We start from the raw sequence: 18,249 nt of genomic DNA on the forward strand, positions 1-18,249 counted from the left end.
ATTATAAGGAAATCGACCTTGTGGACCACTTCATGGAACAGAGGTACCTACCGTTCCTCAGTGCACCGCTACCTCTGGAATGATGCATTTAAAGAAATACACCTTCTTATTTGAGTCACTCTATTTTGGGGTCTCCTTGTTACAGCAGCTGAGCTTGAATCCTTCCTAATAAGAGTTCCCTTGTAGCTAGTCCTTCACAAATTCAAAATACCACAAAGTGATTTACTTACATTTTCAAGCTGACCCCGTATAAATGCTAAGTTGGCCATCTGAAAGCAAATTACAAATTGTTTTTCAGTTTAGAGCACTATATTCTTATTTCAAAACTTCTAAGCTAATGACTCCCTTTTGCTTTTGCCCTCTGAATAAGAAAAAAAAGAAAAGTTCCAAGAAAAAGGTATTTAACTAATTTGCGAAAATCAAAGGACAGGAATTGTGTGAGTGTAAATAGTTGCACAAGTCTTTGCGGATAATAAACCAACTTTGGCTCCATTCATCACTGGAAAAAACAAATACTAATGACATTTATTTTTGGCCTGAGATTTAAACTTCTTGTAAGTGAAGGGTAATAAAATGTTAGTACCTAAAGATCATATAATAAAAATCGAAACCAAAAGAGAATGTAGTAAAAACAAAACCCAAAGAGCTTCACAATACCCTGAAGGTCAGGAGGGTAAATCAGGAGAGCGAACAACCCTTCCCTTACATCCACCCTTCACCATCAGTGGCTCAGACTGGTTAGAAGAGTTACCAAATCATAAGTGTAAGTGATGGCCTTCTTGTTATCACTCTGATAGGCAAGACGAAGAGCGTCATGTAAAATCAGCTCAGCCTCTTCTGGCTCATCTTTCATGATGCTCAACTGAAAAAAGAAAACAAAGGAATAGAAAACGAAATGTAAAGAAAGCAGATGTATGTGCTACCACACAGAAGTGGGTACTGCCATACATCCCAATACACAGAAGACAGCTATCCACTCATTTGTCAAATATGTACTGAATTCCAGCTGTGCACCAGGCTTTATGTCTACAACGGTGACAGGGAGGTCCTCTTCCTTTGCAGCTATGTATCTGCAGCCACACGACAAAGTTCTGGCCAACAAATGCAGACACCAGGAATGTGAGTAATTTACTGCACCCTGTTTTCTAAGGAAGTTGCTTGTCTGGCATCTTTTTTCCCCTCCTACAGACTGAAGGTAATCCTACAGGACAAATAAACTTAATTATAACTAATGATATAAACTATGAAGAAAAGCAATGGGAATTACAATAAGGGGTCCCCTCTAAATGCGAGACAGAGAAGCCCTCCAAGGAAGTGATAGTTATACTAAGGCAGGAAGGATGAGAATCAACCAGGAATCATGGGGGAAAATGACCCAGAGAGCAGGGGATGAACAAAGGCCCAGCAGGCTGAAGAGAAGGATTTTCCAGAACCATTCAAGAGATAAAAGGTAACACATGTGAAGGACAGACCCGGTGAGCCAGAGAATTATTGCTAAATGGGTGGACAGGGCAGGGGTGGGGTAGGTCAGGCAGGGCCGTGCAGGCCACAGTTAAGAAGTTTGGATTTTGGGGCGCCTGGGTGGCTCAGTGGGTTAAGCCGCTGCCTTCAGCTCAGGTCATGATCTCAGGGTCCTGGGATCGAGTCCCGCATCGGGCTCTCTGCTCAGCAGGGAGCCTGCTTCCCTCTCTCTCTCTCTGCCTGCCTCTCCGTCTACTTGTGATTTCTCTCTGTCAAATAAAAAAAAAAAAAAATCTTAAAAAAAAAAAAAGAAGTTTGGATTTTATCATAAATACAGCGGGAAGTCACTCAAAATTGTTTAGGCGAATAAGTGGTATGATCCAATTTACATTTTTGGTTTTTTGACTTAAAATTTTTTTAAAGATTTATTTTTAGAGCGTGTGCAGGTGGGGGGGGATCCTCAAGCAGACTTCCCATGGAGTAGGGAGCTGGAAGTGGGGTTCGAACTCACAGTCCTGAGATCATGACCTGAGGTGAAACCAGGAGTTTGAGGCTTAACGGAGGGAGCCACCCAGGCGGCCCCCAGTTTACATTTCTCGCTGCTGCATGGAGAGTGTGGCAACAGGGCAGGCAAAACTACCAGACGGCAGGCTGTGACAATGTGGCCAGGATGAGAGCAGAGGACACAGAGAAAAGGGCAGATGGATTCCAGAAATACTCTGGATTTGGTGGCAAGAGGAACTGTTGCTGGGCTGGAAGGGTACTGAGAGGCAGTGATAAGGTACCGGCAAGTTTTAAGACTGAGTAGGAGATTTCCAGAGGGAAAAACTGGGTAGACAGTGGCAAGGGGAAGATGGTGAAGGAACGTGCTGGGGAGGCTTCTGAGATCAACAGTCAGGTGTGAGAGGCAGGTGAGGCCTCGAACTGGAGAGGGCATGTCAGTAGCACACTGCAGCAGGGGAATATAAATTTGGATGTCGTTAGCACTGAGGCAGCAGCGAGCCCGATGGCAGACAGGAGATAACCTGAGGACGACAAAATAGAAAAGAACGTGGAGAAGAGGAAGGCTTTAGCGAAAGAACAGAACCCAACTGTGCACAAGCAACACTCAGGTGCATTTTCTGGACGCCACATACGTGCCCGCTTCTCGACGCCAGCCTCTTCAGTCCAGCTGGCTCCCTGATAAAAACAACTACATTTCCGCTCATTTTGCTTAGATAAAAAAGCGATGCCCGTGGTGCCCCCTCCATCTGCACTGGGGACTGCAGCGGTCTGACTGCAGGCTCTGGAGTCTGACAAGCCTGGATAGATGCCAACACCGCCCCCCCACACCCAACCATGACCCATCGAATTCCGGGCAATTCTACCCCCGGAGCCCCCCATCCAGCGTTCGGGAAGCTGGAGCGAGCGCTGCGTACCCGCAGGGCCAACGAACGGGCCCTGCTCGCAAAGGCCGCCTCACCTTGGCTCTCTTCAGCAGCTGGATGATCTCGGCCTCGGTCTCGTCCGCCGCGCCCTCGGCGGCGGCCCCGCCCGCTCCCTGCCGCTCCTCCTGCTCGTCTGCCGCAGCGGGCCTCGAGAACCAGGCGAGCGCTGCGGGAAGGGGCTCTGAGGTCACCGGGCCCGGCCTGCGCCCCGGTCCCCGCCCGGCCGGCCCCGCCCGGCCCGCGCCCCTCACCTGCCAGCAGCGGCAGCAGGCCCGGGCCTCCGCCGCGCGGCGCGACTCGGAATGCCGGCACCGTCACCTCAGGCGCCCGGCCCCCCGCGGGCCCCGGGAGCAGGCGCGCCGAGCAGGTTCGGCACCGCCGCCCCGCGGCCCGCAGGAGGCCTCGGCCCAGGCTCGGGCTCAGGAGCCGGTACATGCTAGCGCGGCGTACTCGGCGCACTGCAGGCCCGGCCGGGTCCCAGGACGGCCCGCCCCCAACGCCGAGCGCCCGCCGGATTGGTCGGGCCGCGAGATGGGAGGAGGCGGTGTCGTGGCTGCCCGCATGCGCGTGACGCGCGCCGACGTTCCTGAGCCTCGCCCCGCCCCCGGCCGACGGCGGGAATTCTCCCTAGAGCCGTCGGAGCCTCGCACCTCCTGGGCTTTCCCGGGAGGCTAAGTGCCTGGGACGCGATGGCCGTCGCCTTGTCGGGAGCCACGTTGCCCGCTGTCGTCGAGGAGCTCCTGAGCGAAATGGCCACGGCGGTGCAGGAGAACGCGCAAAGTACGGGCCGGAGGGCGTGCGTAGCTGCGCTGTGGGCGGTGGACCTGGCCAGGCCCCTGGGGAGGCGAGGGGCGGAGTTCGCTGGGCCTGCGGGGCGCCGGGTTGGGAGCGCTGACCCGGCTCTCTGCTCTCTTCGTCCTGGCCTCTCCGGGTTTTTTTCTCCTATGGTTCTATTCCCAAACCTCAGTTCGTATTAAAAAAAGAAAAGAAAGAAAGAAAAGGAAAGCCGGATTTGTGTAGAGAGCAGGCAGTGGTCCCAGTAGGCGGGCGGGGCCCCAAGGAGAGATGGGCTGGGCGCTGCGGCGAGACCCGCGAGAAGGGGCCTCGGACCAGGAGGGCTCAAGGGACGGGAGGGGAGGCGAAGTTTTGAATTTTTAAGCTTGCCTGCAGTCTTTTTCTCGCCCCTCAAAATCTTCGCGTACACTGTGTACGCCAGATAAATGTTTCAGAAGCACGAAACGCAAACGCATACGCAAAGATTGCAGTAAATAGGGATATTGTGAGAGTACCTGTTTTTTTTTCTCTGACCAGCAGAGGATGCTCTGTGACTGTTGCTTACGAAAATCACCCAGGTGATTTTAGATGATAATTCTAATCAAAACGCATCGACCAGTTAGAAATACTCGATCACTGTAAAAAACGGCCACTTAATAGTGCAGACCTCAAAACTGCCGCTTTTTCACTTGGATGGCTTTTGTTTTAAAAGGACTGCACTTTGAAAGGGTTTATCTTGAGGTCCCGTGTTTAAAGGATTGAGAAAAGTAGTCCATACTGACACAAGCATCGTATATATATGTTTAAAAGATTAGGCCAGCCACGTATTCAAATATGTTCAGATCCCCAAAAAGGATAGGGGAAGAAAACAAGTCTTGTTAGCTGAAACAGTGGTTGCCAAAACTGGGCTCTGTCTGGATGGGTTAATCCATACACTGCAACACTCTTAGCTCATGGCTCAGGCAGAGGGACCACTGCCATTGATTCGTGTTTATTTCCAGCAGAACCGTCTCCTGTTATTTTAAAATATTTGTTGTACATAGTGATACACTATTCCTGATCCCCTATCCTTCAGTGATAATATTTTTATATTGAGATTCTGAGTTTATGCTTGTATGATGATGTGATAGCAAATCACAGCTGGGCCACGTGGGAAGCTATGTTTACTTTTCCTTTCCTGTGTAACTTTTTATTTTCCCAAGAATTACTTTCCTGTTGTGTTTGTATGTGTTTTAGTTTTCTTTTTTAAAAATATACGTATAGGGACGCCTGGGTGGCTCAGTTGGCTGGACGACTGCCTTCGTCTCAGGTCATGATCCCGGGACGGGGATCGAGTCCCGCATAGGGCTCCCAGCTCCACGGGGAGTCTGCCTCTCTCTCTGACCTTCTCTCACTCATGCTCTCTCTCACTCTCTCTCTCAAATAAATAAATAAATAAATAATCTTTTAAAATATATATATATATATATGTATAATGTATTATTTGCTTCAGGGGTACAGGACTGTGAATCATCAGTCTTTTTTTTTTAAATATTTTTATTTATTTATTTGACAGATCACAAGTAGGCAGAGAGGCAGAGAGAGGGGGCAGGGAAGCAGCCTCCCTGCTGAGCAGAGCCTGATGCAGGGCTCAATTCCAGGACCCTGAGATAATGACCTGAGCCCAAGGCAGAGGCTTAACCCACTGAGCCACCCAGGTGCCCCTGAATCATCAGTCTTAATGCAATTCACAGCACTCAACCATAGCACATACCCTCCTCAATGTCCATCATCCAGCCACCCTATGCCTCCCCTTCCACCTCACCCCCCTGGTTTTTTTTTTAGTTGTCTATGTCTAAGTTTAGTTGTCTATGTAATTCAATCTCAAATTCTTTACCCGTATTCTAAATCTCTACTGCAGGGGCACCTGGGTAGCTCAGGTTAAGCCTCTGCCTTCGGCTCAGGTCGTGATCTCAGGGTTCTGGGATCAGGCCCTGCATTGGGCTCTCTGCTTGGCGGGGAGCCTGCTTCCCCCCTCTCTCTCTGCCTACTTGTGATCTCTCTCTCTGTCAAATAAATAGATAAAATCTTTAAAAAAAAATAAATCTCTATCGCATATGTTCAGATGACTAAGATGTTCTGTATGAGTTTCATTCTCCTGTGGAAATCTCTCCTAGAACCTAGACTTGTTCTAATAGGGACTGACTGCCCTCCTAGCTAATTTCCTGCGATCTTCCTTCACCCTTATTATCCTAGGAATTCCTTTGCCTGTGTTGAGCGGTATGTTTAGTGTACCTACAGTTTTCTTTTTCTGGGTTTACTATCTTATTTTATACAGCACATTCTCTAGTACCTTCCTGAAGAAGAGTACATGAGGTATACTTTTTGAAGCTTTACATGTCTAAAACATTTTTTCCAACCTCACCCTTAAATGATAGCTTGGCTAGATATTGAATTATATGTTGGAAATAATATTTCTTCAGACATCTGAAAGCATTATATCACTACCTTCTATCTCCTTAAACTTACTTTAAAAGTTTGTGTTATTTTAGCCACGCTCCCCCTGCCCCCAGCTTCATTTCCACCTCCAAAGCTATCTGGTGTCACAAATTTCTGAGGGTTTTAGGGGAAGGAAGGTAGTGGACTTTGGAGCATAAATGAGCTTATTGTTTGGCTCTTTCCATTGCTAGCTTAGGATTCAGTTTCCTCGGGTCTTGTAAATTATTTTCCAGTATATCTTAGCTGTTTCTGCCTGCCCTTTCATCCTGAGGAGCTTATGCTTTTAAAGAAAAATCCTTTTATTATTGTTTAGTGGGGTATTTGGAAGGAGTAAAATTAGATGCATAGACTTAATTCACCATCTTATACAAAAATCTTTTTGGTTTTAGACTTTCAGTGATTTTTGTGTCTATGGCCACTGGTTTAACATGATTAACTTTCTTCCTATTCATGTTTTACAGTTCCTGACGAGCATCTGTTATCGTAAGTATATATCCTGTTATAATTGGTTTTATTTTTAAATCATTAACATGTTCTATTTAATTTTTTTTTAAGATTCTTATTTATTTACTTACTTATTTAGAAAGCTGGGGGAGGGGCAGAGAGAGAGAGAAAGAGAAAAAGAATCCCAAGCAGACTCCTTACTGGGTCCAGAGTCCGACAAAGGGCTGGATCCCATCACCCTGACATCATGAACTGAGCCAAAATCAGGAGTCGAATGCTTAACCAACTGAGCCACCCAGATGCCCCAACCATTGTGTTTTGTTTTGTTCTTAAGATTTTATTTATCTTGTGTACGAGAGATCGTGCACAAGTTGGGGGAGAGTCAGGCAGAGGGACAGACAGGCTCCTTGCTGAGCAAGGAGCCCAATGAGGGATGTCCCAGGACCCTGGGATCAATGACCTGAGCCAAAGGCAGATACCCAACCAACTGAGCCACCCAGGCACCCACCATTAATGTGTTTTAAAAGCCAGATCCTTTCAATACCAACTCTTTATTTTTAAGAAATTTTTTAAAAATTTTATTTATTTATTTGACAGAGGTCATAAGTAGACAGAGAGGCAGGCAGAGAGAAGGGGAAACCGGTGAGCAGAGAGCCCAATGCAGGGCTCGATCCCAGGACCCAGAGATCCCAACCCGAACCGAAGGCAGGGGCTCAACCCACTGAGCCACCCAGGTGCCCCACCAACTCTTTATTTTTAAAAGTACTCTTACTAAGAACAATGTTTTCTTGGCATTGTTAAAAATCTGTCCAAAGCCAATACCATTCTTGACAATACAAGGTATTCTTGTGTTGTCCTATCCCGCCCCCCCTTTTTTTTTAACATTGTTGAAGTAGGGCTGCCTAGCTCAGCATCTGACTCTTGATTTCAGATTGCATCATGATCCTGGGGTCCTGGGATTGAGCCTCACATTGGGCTCCCCACTAGGTGGGAAGTCCGCTTGTCTCCCTCTCCGTCTGTGCCTCATCCTGCTCACGTGTGAGCACTCTCTCTCATAAATAAATAAGTCTTTAAAAAACAACAACAAAAAAACATTGTTTTAGTAGTTGTGGTTGTTATACTGACACATGAAAAAGAAATTAGAAGCATGCCTATCTGTAAGGAAAGAGTTACCATTATTTGTAGATGATAGAAATGTTTAAAATCCAAGAGAATAAGGTTTTTTTATTAAAGAGATTAAAAATTATTTTCCCTCATATACAAAGTTCAAAAATACAGCTACAACAAAAAAGTGAAACCTGCGTAGGAATGAGTAACATTTAATTGTGTATGCATTTGTATACCTAATGTTTAATAGTTTAGAAAGATATACACCAACCTATGCCAGTGATGATTTTAGAGGAAAGAAAAGAGAATTTAGGTTTACAAAAGGTTTTAACATTTCTCTACTAAATTTTTATAGCAATTATTATTAGAAAATAAATTACTTTTAAAACAAAGAAAATGGGCAAATATAATAAAAATGTAAATTAGCAAAAACTTTGGGGAAAAGGGTAAATCTTCTTAGTGATCATAAATATGCAAATTAAAATAATGACACAACTTCCCATCTTTAAAACTGGCTACCACAAAAAAGATGTTGGTAAGAATGTCCCAGATGGGGGCGCCTGGGTGGCTTAGTGGGTTAAGCGTCTGCCTTCTGCTCAGGACATGATTCCAGTCTCCCGGGATGGAGCCCCACATTGGGCTCTCTGCAGAGCAGGGAGCCTTCTTCTCCCTCTGCCCCTCCCTCCTACAGATGCACTCTCACTCTCTCTCATCCTCTCAAATAAATAAAATCTTTTTAAAAAAAAAAAAAAAAGAATGTCCCAGATGTTGCCAAGAACATGGAGAAAAGGGTAATTGATACCCTCCTGGTAGAAGTGTCAACTGGAAACTAATCTGGCCACAGGTCATGGAGCTTTAAAACATGCACATGTTCTTTGGTTCACAAATTCCATTTATAAGAGTGTATCCCAAGGAAGTACTCCTGCATGTTCATCAAGATTTTACAGTGAGTATATTCATCCAGTATTGCTTATGGTAGCAAAAACAGAAACAGACCCACCTGGAAACAGTCTAGTGATTCACATTAGATTTAAGAAGCTCTAATTATCTAAACACAGAGTTTGGGGAGAAGCAAGATAATTCATCTCTATAGTGGAACTCTTTGTAACCATTAAGAGTGAATAAAAAAATACTCAGGAGGGTGTTCACCATAAATTATAAAGTTACAAAGACAGGCATAAAAATTCTTACTCGGTTCATTTTTAAAGTTAATCGTGATTAATTGATAAAGTTATGACCAAATTTTATTTTTCTTTGCCCATAGATAATCTTCATGTTTTAATGAAAAAAATTTAAATTCATTCTATTTGTTGTATCAAGAGACTAAATTGTTGGAAAATGAAGAATTTGAACATTTTAGTCTTGAAGATAGTAGCTCTACATGTTTTGTGTCAGATCACATGAGTTGTTTAAAACATTATCTATTTTCAACTCATCCATTTTATTTTCCAGTTTATAAAAATAACTCCTGCTCATTTAAAAAAAAAAAAAGGTTCTTGGTTGGGGCACCTGGTGGCTCAGTCAGTTAAACATCTGCCTTTGGCTTGGGTTGGGATCTCAGGATCCTGGGATTGAATCCTGCATTAGGCTCCCTCCTCAGCAGGGAGCCTGCTTCTCCCTCTGCCTCTCACTCATGCTTTCTCTCTCAAATAAATGAAATACTAAAAAAAAAAAAAGTTCTTGGAAGATAAAGAAAACAGGGGCGCCTGGGTGGCTCAGTGAGTTAAGCCGCTGCCTTTGGTTCAGGTCATGATCCCAGGGTGCTGGGATCGAGTCCCGCATCGGGCTCTCCGCTAAGCGGAGAGCCTGCTTTCCTCTCTCTCTCTCTCTCTGCCTGCCTCTCTGCCTACTTGTGATCTCTCTCTGTCAAATAAATAAATAAAAATCTTAAAAAAAAAAGATAAAACATGAAAAGCATCAACAATCATACCACCCAGTGATAATCACTGTTACAGTTTGTGTTTGCCTTTTTTTTTAAGGTTTTATTTTGAGATCATGGATTTTTTTTAAACACATTTTTTTTTAAGATTTTACTTATTTATTTGTCAGAGAGAGTGAGCACAGGCAGACAGAGAGGCAGGCAGAGGCAGAGAGAAAAGCAGGCTATGTGGGACTTGATCCCAGGACGCTGGGATCACGACCTGAGCTGAAGACAGCTGCCTAACCAACTGGGCCACCCAGGCATCCGAGATCATGGATTTTCTTTAAAAAAATTCTAACATGGGGTCCCTGGGTGGCTTAGTTGTTAAGCGTCTGCCTTTGGCTCATAATCTCAGGGTCCTGGGATGGAGCCCCACCAGGGGCTCCCTGCTCAGCGGGAAGCCTGTTTCTCCCTCTCCCACTCCTCATGCTTGTGTTCCCTCTCTTGCTGTCTGTCTCTCTGTCACATAAATAATCTTTTTTAAAAAAATTTTTTTTACATGATTGAGAGTTTCTAAATACCTAATTTTGTACCCAATCTTTCTCACCTATCATAAGAATTTCCCCACATTTTGGGGGGATTTTTTCTGATCTGTCATTTAAAGGTGGATAGCCTTTATTACTAATACAAAAAGTACAAATGACTACCCATCAGATGCTCAACATGAAAGTCTGATAATACTCGTATTGGTTAGGATGTGGGGAAACTCGAACTCATGAAGTGCTGGTGGGACTGTGGTTCCCACTGTTGGAAAGCTATTAGCAACACCTATGAAAGCTGAAAAATGGGGGCACCTGGCTGGCTCAGTGGGTTAAAGTCTCTGCCTTCGGCTCAGGTCATGATCCCAGGGTCCTGGGACGATGCGGGACGCATCAGCCTCTCTGCTCAGTAGAGAGCCTGCTTCCCTTCCTTTCTCTCTGCCTGCCTCTCTGCCTAATTGTGATCTCTGTCTGTCGAATAAATAAATAAAATCTTTTTTAAAAAAAAAAGATGAGGGCGCCTGGGTGGCTCAGTGGGTTAAGCCGCTGCCTTAGGCTCAGGTCATGATCTCGGGGTCCTGGGATCGAGTCCCGCATCGGGCTCTCTGCTCAGCAGGGAGCCTGCTTCCTCCTCCTTCTCTCTCTACCTGCCTCTCTGCCTACTTGTAATCTCTCTCTGTCAAATAAATAAATAAAATCTTTTTTTTTAAAAAAAAAAGATGAAAAATGCACACATCCTAGGGTTCAGGAAGTCTAATATAAGCAGGAAGAATTCCCACCTAAGTGCATCAGGGACATGTACAGGGATAACTGAGTATTATTTATAATGTAGAACAGAAACAGAATGCCTATCAGCGTACTTAAAAAATAAAATACATGTACACACAGTGGAATGTTATTCAGAAATTAAATTTAAAAATACGTATGTCAACATGCATCATTTTCAAAAGCACACTGAATAGGAAAAACCAAGTTGCCAAAAAAAGCCTACAATATATCTTTTTGTGTTCTAAAACTTATGAAACAAGATCACACGCAGGTGCATGTATGTGCATGTGCTGTGTATACATATTCAGTGTACTTTGTCAAATACGATAGAAAAACATTAACAGGAAGGAAACCAGTGCGTGCAGTCGCCTCAGGTGAAAGTTAATTGGGAAGAGCAGGAAGCAGTATGATGTGTAAACGGGGCTTTTTCCATAAACATGTTAGCATTCTAGGGGGTTTAACATTACATGGGTTTTTGCTGTATTGTCTTTTTTTCCCAAATTAAAATGAGGGTTTTTTTTTTAAATGCCAAAGGTTATCCCTTGAGTTAAGTTCCTATGGTGACTGAGAGTGGGCGTCTAACGTGAAAACCTCTCTGTTTCCCAGGCTGAAGTTCATCTTCGGCTCATCGGCCGTCCAGGCTTTGGACCTCGTGGACCGACAGTCCGTCACCTTAATCTCATCACCTAGTGGGAGGCGTGTTTACCAGGTAGAAATCTAGAGGTGGGGATCAGGTCAACAAGGAAACACCCCTGAGGACCAAATGTTTTCAAAAATCCCAGTATATCCTGGCTATTGAAAAGCAAATGACCCAACTTAAGAAAATCAGTGTGTTAGTAATGAAGATAAGCTAACTAAGACCTCCTAACCCAACCTGGTAGCAATGTATGAAATCGGCAATGACACGGAGCAGCTGTTTTCTCAAGTCTACTGGCTTGGAGTTGAGTTTTGCTTCCTTGTGTTTGATAACAGGCACTTTTCTCCCAAAAGCTGTGTTGACACTTCCATCTTGTTCCTTATCTCTTGCCTACAAGCAAAAGCCACAATGCATTTTGAGGTCCTTCTGCATGCTCAGATTCATCTACCAGCAGTGTTCTTTCAGAACTGCTGCCGGCAGACTATGCTCCAGGCAGATTGTCTACCTGGACTTTAGTTTTGTCTTCTAGAATTTAATATGCGTAGATCTGTAAAGTAATAGCCTCTTATCAGACTCTGAGAGACTCAGATTTCCATATGTTGTTGATAATCCTCCCCAACCCTCCAAGCCCAAGTAGGTATTATCTTGCAGGAAACTGAGATGCAAAAAAGTAAACTCATGTCTGGCCGCTGGCGTTTGTAACTGCTGTTGCACACTGCCTATCTATGAACAGTGGGCCACACCCCAACCCATTCCCACTACCCCGCACCACAGCCTAGTTATATAAGACAAGGGTAAGTGTCGTGGGATTGAGGGAGGGGAATCTTGTGAATGAAATAAAAATACGGGCAGTGTTCTCCAAAAATTTTGAGTCTGGGGGCACCTGGCTGGCTCAGTTGGTAGAGGGCATGACTCTTGATCTCGGGGTTGTAGGTTCAAGGTCCATGTTGGGTATAGAGATTACTTGAAAATAAAATATTTTTAAAAATTGTGTATGTGTGTATCTGGCTTGGAAGGAGTAAAGACGCCATCAGCTCTAGTATGTCATCTAGGTCTTGCTGAAAACGAGGAAATAGGAAGTTTTTCAGCATCTGGATTCTGGTTTATTTACAATGAACTTCTCAGAGCTAAGACCATGTCCATTAATTCCTAGAGGGAGCAGAGCCTCCTTGGGCAAATAGGTGCCTTTGCTTAGTGAATTAGCGGGCTGTTCCACATTGTAGCATAACTTAACCCATCTGGCAAAGTCTTCATCCGTTTCTTCATTCAGGAAAATGGGGTAGTTAATGTTGAGTGCCGGACTTAACACTGCATTTACGTAAAAGAAGCTACCTGTTAGAATTTTGTCAGGGCGAACTCCCAGATTAATAAAGCTATTAAATGATATTGTACCTGATGAGGTATTTCCATTTTACCTCTTAGTGTTTTTATTTGGCGTTTCTAGGGAGCTAAAACACCCGGAACAAGAAGGGCCCTTGAGTTTTTCCCACATCTTTTAGTTTCAGATTTTTTTGTCTTCATTCCAGTATTAGCATTAACACTTGACCTGTGCAAACAGACTTCTAACTGCCCTCCAGTTCTAAGATCTAGTCATTAGTTAAAATCTTAAAAGGTTTTGTTTGAAATATTTCAATTGTTGTTGACTTTTTGTTGTTCCCAAGATTGCCACTTGTTTAACTTTCATCATTCCCATCCTATATTCTATTACATTGCTTTATTCGTCATAAAAACGCAAACATCCTAGTACTGTGACTTTCAGCATGGACTTTGAATTAAGTGAGGCTGTAGAACTCTTATATACACTCTCAAATTAACCTTAATGGTCTCATCGTACGTTAAGATAGTCCAAATTTGGCTTTAGTAAGAGGTTCTCTGAGATGATAAAAGTTGAGTCAGACACTGTCTGACCCCCGCCCCCCAGCTGGTCATCTTCCTGTAGGTCACGCTATGGGACTGTTACTGTTACTGTCTTCCAGATACAGCAGAGTCGTCACTGTGCTCTTGTCACCTGAGTTGCTTCTCTGTAGACTTTCTGGGGTCACCTAGAGAGAGGGATGCATCAGTCAGGAGAACCTAAGTTAGGAGGGGGCAACCATGACTCCCAAATGTCAAAGGCTTCCAGAAACAAAGCTGTATGTCTCAGTCCTGCTTCCCATCCATTCTGAGTTGACTGTCATCCACTCCAGAACATCTTTACTCAGGGGTCTGCATCAGCGCAGCAGCCCTTCTCTGGAGTATTGTGGGTCTCACAGCAGAGAGGAGGAGGATGTGGTCGGTTCCAGTCTGTTGTTTCCGGGTGGCTATACCCATCTTCCCCGCTAAAGCGGGTCACACAGCCAGCTGGTATTTAATAGGGCAGCAATGTATGATCTCTCAGAGGCACCGAGCACAGGGCACAACAGATCATACAGCTGAGCACTGGAACGGCTCCTGAGAGGCTGGCAGCAGCTGTAAAACAGACTGTGCTTGTGAGCGGACGACCGTCCAGGTGGGTCGTACTCCTTAGAAGCTGCTGGAACCACAGCCGACTTCCCCCAAGGGAGGCTCCTAGGAGTCTACTCACGGCTTCCGTTTCCTATTACCCAAATGTTTCTTTTTTAAAAGCTCTCTCCTTCTGGGGATAAACCTTGCAGACTGTGAATGGGACAAGTGGGGGCAGAAGCGGGGGCAGTTCTGGGAGGGGAGGGCATTTTTCCATTGAAGGCTGAAGCCACTGAGTTAGATGATCCCTGAGGTCAATTTCCAGTTGTAATCCTTTCTAACTCAGATTTTTGGCTGATTACTGGGTTGGTTAGTCAGCCGATGGCTAGATAAGGAAGAAGCAAATTCACAATTTACTATCTCTGGACGGTGTTTACTGCCTCAGGCGGTTGAACATTGTACTTTTAGTCTTAGCCAGCCCCTGACAGGATCAGGCCAGGAAGCGACTGTAGACCTTCCCCCCTCCCCCCCCCCCCACCGTCCCTAAGTCGCCTGGCATCGGTTCGGCACAGTCCAGAGTATTCTGAAGGATTGGAGACCCACAGGAAGAAGCCGGACAATGATTCAAGTCATTATAGAATTCCAGAGGCTTATGCCTGCTTAAATTTACACCTAGAGAGAAGAGGTAGAGGAAAGGAAGGAATCTAACATTTTATCCATTGGTAATGGTTCGGAGACCCAAGAATTGTTCACATCACTGCTGGCTGTTGGGTTTTTCCCAGGATGAAGTGGAAAACAGTCTGGTTTCAGACTGTCATCACTTTGACAAACACAACGCTGGAACTCTGGTCTTCCATCGTGGCCTTCCCAGTGGCTATATTCTTTGCTGGGGAGGAAGAGGGGAGATTTTCAGGAGTGCTGACTCTTTTTTGGGGGGGGGCTGGCCTTTTCATTTCAATCTCCCCATCTCAGAGCCTAAAACTAATTTGAAAGCCATGGGGCAAATTCCTAAGTGGCAGGTCATGGTAAAATACTCCTTAGGATGTTTCTACTTCCTTGGATACTGATGATACACCTCAGGCCCTGGACATTTTTGGTTTGGGCTGCTTAGAGGTGGAGAGATGTCCACGAGCGATTTCTCCAGAAGGTTTGTCCATTCAAGCCACAGACACATCATAATTTCCCTGTACGCCTGTCTGCTTCTGTCCCCCCACTACCAACAAGGTAGTTTGTTCCCGGACTAGGCCTCTCACCAGCCCCTCAAGTATCTGCATTCTCCTTCCATCCTGCCGGGTGAATAGGCAGTTCCAGGCTTGCCTCTTCGGAGACCTCCACCCTGGCCGCTGAGTCATCCCTTTTGCAAGATTCTTTGCTTTGTTTGTTCTCCCTGCTCTCAAATGTTTTTTAAGAGCCCTTTCCTTTTGAACACCCGTCTTCCTGCCGCAGTGCTCACTGGTTTTCACACTTGGTTTGGGTTTGTGGCAGAAGCTTTAGAAAAGCTCACACCTACCGTGAGATACAAAAGGTGAAGAAACAGCAAAGAGTTCGGAGGGGATGGGTCCCTCTACCTCTCTCCAGGCAGCCTATGGAGCTGGCTCTCTAAACTGCTAGGGAGAGGACTAAGGCCGTTTATACAGGAGGTTTAGCTGGTCTGAAACTCCAGTTTTGCTCTATCTTCATACAGCAGAGCCCCGAGTCTGCACACAGGGAAGTGGGGTCTCCCCTTTTGGGTCAGACGTTACTGCAGTTCCCAGCACGATTTGCAGGGCAACCCGGAGTCCTCAGATGGATAAACTTAAGGGAAGGGAGCCGTTTTCCGGCACACCTCTCCAAGTCTGATTTCATCTGTCCTTTTCCTTCTAGGTACTTGGAAGTTCTGGTAAAACATACACGTGTCTGGCTTCTTGTCATTACTGCTCGTGTCCTGCCTTTGCCTTCTCAGTGCTGCGGAAGAGTGACAGCCTGCTGGTGAGAAGGGGAAGGCTCTTCTCTTTCTGGGCAGATTAGCAAGTTCTTGGCCCTTACCGTGTAGCTTAAGAGTTGTACAAAAGAGAAAATTTTTTTTATTTAAGATTTTATTTACTTATTGGAGAGAGAGAGCGCGCACACACACACAAGCTGGGTTGAAGGGCGGGGGGTGGGGGGCGGGGAGCAGGCTCCATGCTGAGCGGGGAGCCCGGTGCAGGGCTCCATCCCAGGACCCAGAGATCATGACCTGAGCAGAAGGCAGACGCTCAGCTCAACCCACTGAGCCACCCAGGTGCCCCCAAAACAGAAGTTTTTACCATGTATTGAAACAAATGGCTGATTGTCCTTTCTTGCAAATAGTCATCTCTTTGGGAGATGTAGTGTCATTTTTAGATCTATATCCGTTACCCAATGTTTTATTTAAAAGGTCACAGATGAAGCTTTGGGGAGGGCAACAAGGTAATCTCAAAAGCTGGCTCTGGGGAATTAGCCCAATATAAACAGGAGCTCAACTGGTCGTTAGCGAGTCTGTGTGTCCCCTGCTGCAGCTATGAGGTGTTCCTTTCCACTGCTCGTCCGGATGGCCTGGCAGTGAGCCACGCCGGCCTTGCACGCGAGGCAGGAGAGCACATGGAGACTTTTGCCCACTTCACAGGCACCCAGAATATCAAGCAGGAGCAAGACATACTCCCGTAACTCCTTATTTCCAAGGAGAAAGCACTACCCACCTGAGAGCAGGTAGCTATTTTGTAAGACCTGCCAGGGAAAATTACAGTACCTGCTCCACGTTTCCCCTTTCTTTCTCACAGTTAAGCTGGTAAACATCCTGGGCACGGGGGCGGCTGGCTGCGCATCTCGTCATTAAAAGACCAGCTTCACAGCTGGTGTGTCATAGGTGTGCTCTGCTGGAGAAGGGACAGGATCAGACTTCCGGCCCCTTCAGTATTTGAAGCTGAGAGTGTTCTGTGACAGAAGGTCCCGCTTGTCCCCAGAGGTGTGTCTAGGCTGCTACAGGGGAGGGTTCCACCACCCACCAGCACGTCCCCCGCAGGGCAGTACGCAGTGAAGGGAGCAGACCACAGACTGTGAGCATGGGCAGAATGGGGCTGAGGCCTGTCCTCGTGGGCTGGCGGACAGATTTCAATGAGCTCATCTGCAAGAAGCACCGAGCAACACAGCAGATCAGGGAATGTTCAGCATCGCCGTCAAGAGTGTTCTGAAGGCTGGAAGAAGGCAGCAGGGCGGAAGATGAGGAGGGGCCTGTCTTGGTTCTCACTGTGGGTTATAAACCCTGTGCCAGTCCCAAAACAACAGGCAAAGTAAAACTTCCTTTATCCCCTCGGATTTCTAGAAGGAACACATCGTGTCCCCCTCAGCTGCACTTTTTAGGCACCGAGTCTTTAACGTCTGAGCCCCACTCCCTTCCCAGTAAGTGCGGCAAGCGGTCCTGGTCAGCGTCAGCCCTGCCCATCCGTGTCTAACAGGTTTGTGTCTTGTGTTCCAGTGCAAGCATCTCCTGGCGATTTATCTTAGTCAGGTGATGGGAACCTGTCGACAGCAAAAGGTCTCTGACAAGCAACTGACTGACCTATTATTCATGAAGAAGAAACAAGCAGTACAGAAGGTATAGACGCTGCTATCTTATAGACATGATTATCTTTCAAAACAGGAGTCCCACCCAGAATCACATTTAACCTACCAAGCTTCACAGGGAGGGGGATGAAATAGATCTTCTGGAGACTTCTTGCCACTGCCTCTGTTCCCTCACGGCCAAGAGACTATGAGGTGCAAGCCAGGATGTGCGTGTGCTTTGAAGCTCTACAATTTTCTCCTGAAAAATCTGAGCCTCGTGGGTCAGTTTCCTAGCCGAAGCAAGCCTCTTACCCAAACAAAGCTAAATACCATGTCCTGCCTGCAGTTAGATGTTTTAAGATTTTTTTTAAAAAAATTTATTTGAAAGAGAGAGATGGCACAAGCTGGGGGGGTGGCAGGCAGAGGGAGAAGCCGGCGAGCAGGCAGCACAACTCGGGACTCGATCCCAGGACCCCAGGATCATGACCTGAGCTGAAGGCAGACACTTCACCGGCTGAGCGTCCCGGGTGCCCAGTTAAGATTCTTAAGTCCCTGAAATCCTAGTAATTTTTAAGAGGCTAGAAGAGTAGACGACACTGGTCAGGTGAAGTTTAGATGGGTGTTCCTCCCTTTCCCGGGACCCAGAAGTTTGTCTGCAGCAAAGCAGAGCAGAGCAGAGACATGGAGAAGCGCAGGCACACCAGAAGCCTCCACAGCGCTCATTTCTGGGAGCTGCAGCCAGTCTGCGGAGCCGGGCCGGAGTGTGCACCGGCTGTAACATTAGACGGCGGT

The 18,249-nt window shown here is 46.1% G+C and overlaps 2 protein-coding genes across 2 annotated transcripts in view; one reads left to right on the plus strand and one right to left on the minus strand.

Moving 5' to 3' along the window:
• Nucleotides 1-3,360, minus strand: part of TTC19 (tetratricopeptide repeat domain 19) — a 31,577-nt gene extending 28,217 nt beyond the window's left edge. Inside the window, exons 1-4 of the mRNA XM_044249199.1 lie at nt 3,140-3,360; nt 2,924-3,054; nt 752-862; nt 231-269 (exon numbers count right to left, since the gene is read on the minus strand). Of these exons, the coding sequence (XP_044105134.1) occupies nt 231-269; nt 752-862; nt 2,924-3,054; nt 3,140-3,323 (465 nt within the window). The 5' untranslated portion in view covers nt 3,324-3,360. The remainder of the gene's footprint in view (nt 1-230; nt 270-751; nt 863-2,923; nt 3,055-3,139) is intronic.
• A 149-nt stretch (nt 3,361-3,509) lies between these two features.
• On the plus strand, nt 3,510-17,871 carry ZSWIM7 (zinc finger SWIM-type containing 7). The gene is made up of 5 exons (XM_044249200.1): nt 3,510-3,668; nt 6,602-6,623; nt 11,466-11,568; nt 15,781-15,885; nt 17,390-17,871. Exons 1-5 carry the CDS (start codon nt 3,578-3,580, stop codon nt 17,513-17,515), a joined length of 447 nt encoding a protein of 148 aa, XP_044105135.1. The 5' UTR covers nt 3,510-3,577; the 3' UTR covers nt 17,516-17,871.
• The last annotated feature ends 378 nt before the right edge of the window (nt 17,872-18,249 follow it).

This window comes from Neovison vison, chromosome 5, assembly GCF_020171115.1.
Source record: "Neovison vison isolate M4711 chromosome 5, ASM_NN_V1, whole genome shotgun sequence".
In the NCBI taxonomy this organism is placed as follows: domain Eukaryota; kingdom Metazoa; phylum Chordata; class Mammalia; order Carnivora; family Mustelidae; genus Neogale; species Neogale vison.

Bases quoted from the DNA above. Each gene is read 5' to 3' on its own strand.
- ZSWIM7 (XM_044249200.1), top strand. From the start codon at position 3,578: ATGGCCGTCGCCTTGTCGGGAGCCACGTTGCCCGCTGTCGTCGAGGAG. The intron at 3,669-6,601 runs GTACGGGCCGGA...CATGTTTTACAG, and splicing joins GGTGCAGGAGAACGCGCAAA to TTCCTGACGAGCATCTGTTA. The intron at 11,569-15,780 runs GTAGAAATCTAG...TTTTCCTTCTAG, and splicing joins GTGGGAGGCGTGTTTACCAG to GTACTTGGAAGTTCTGGTAA.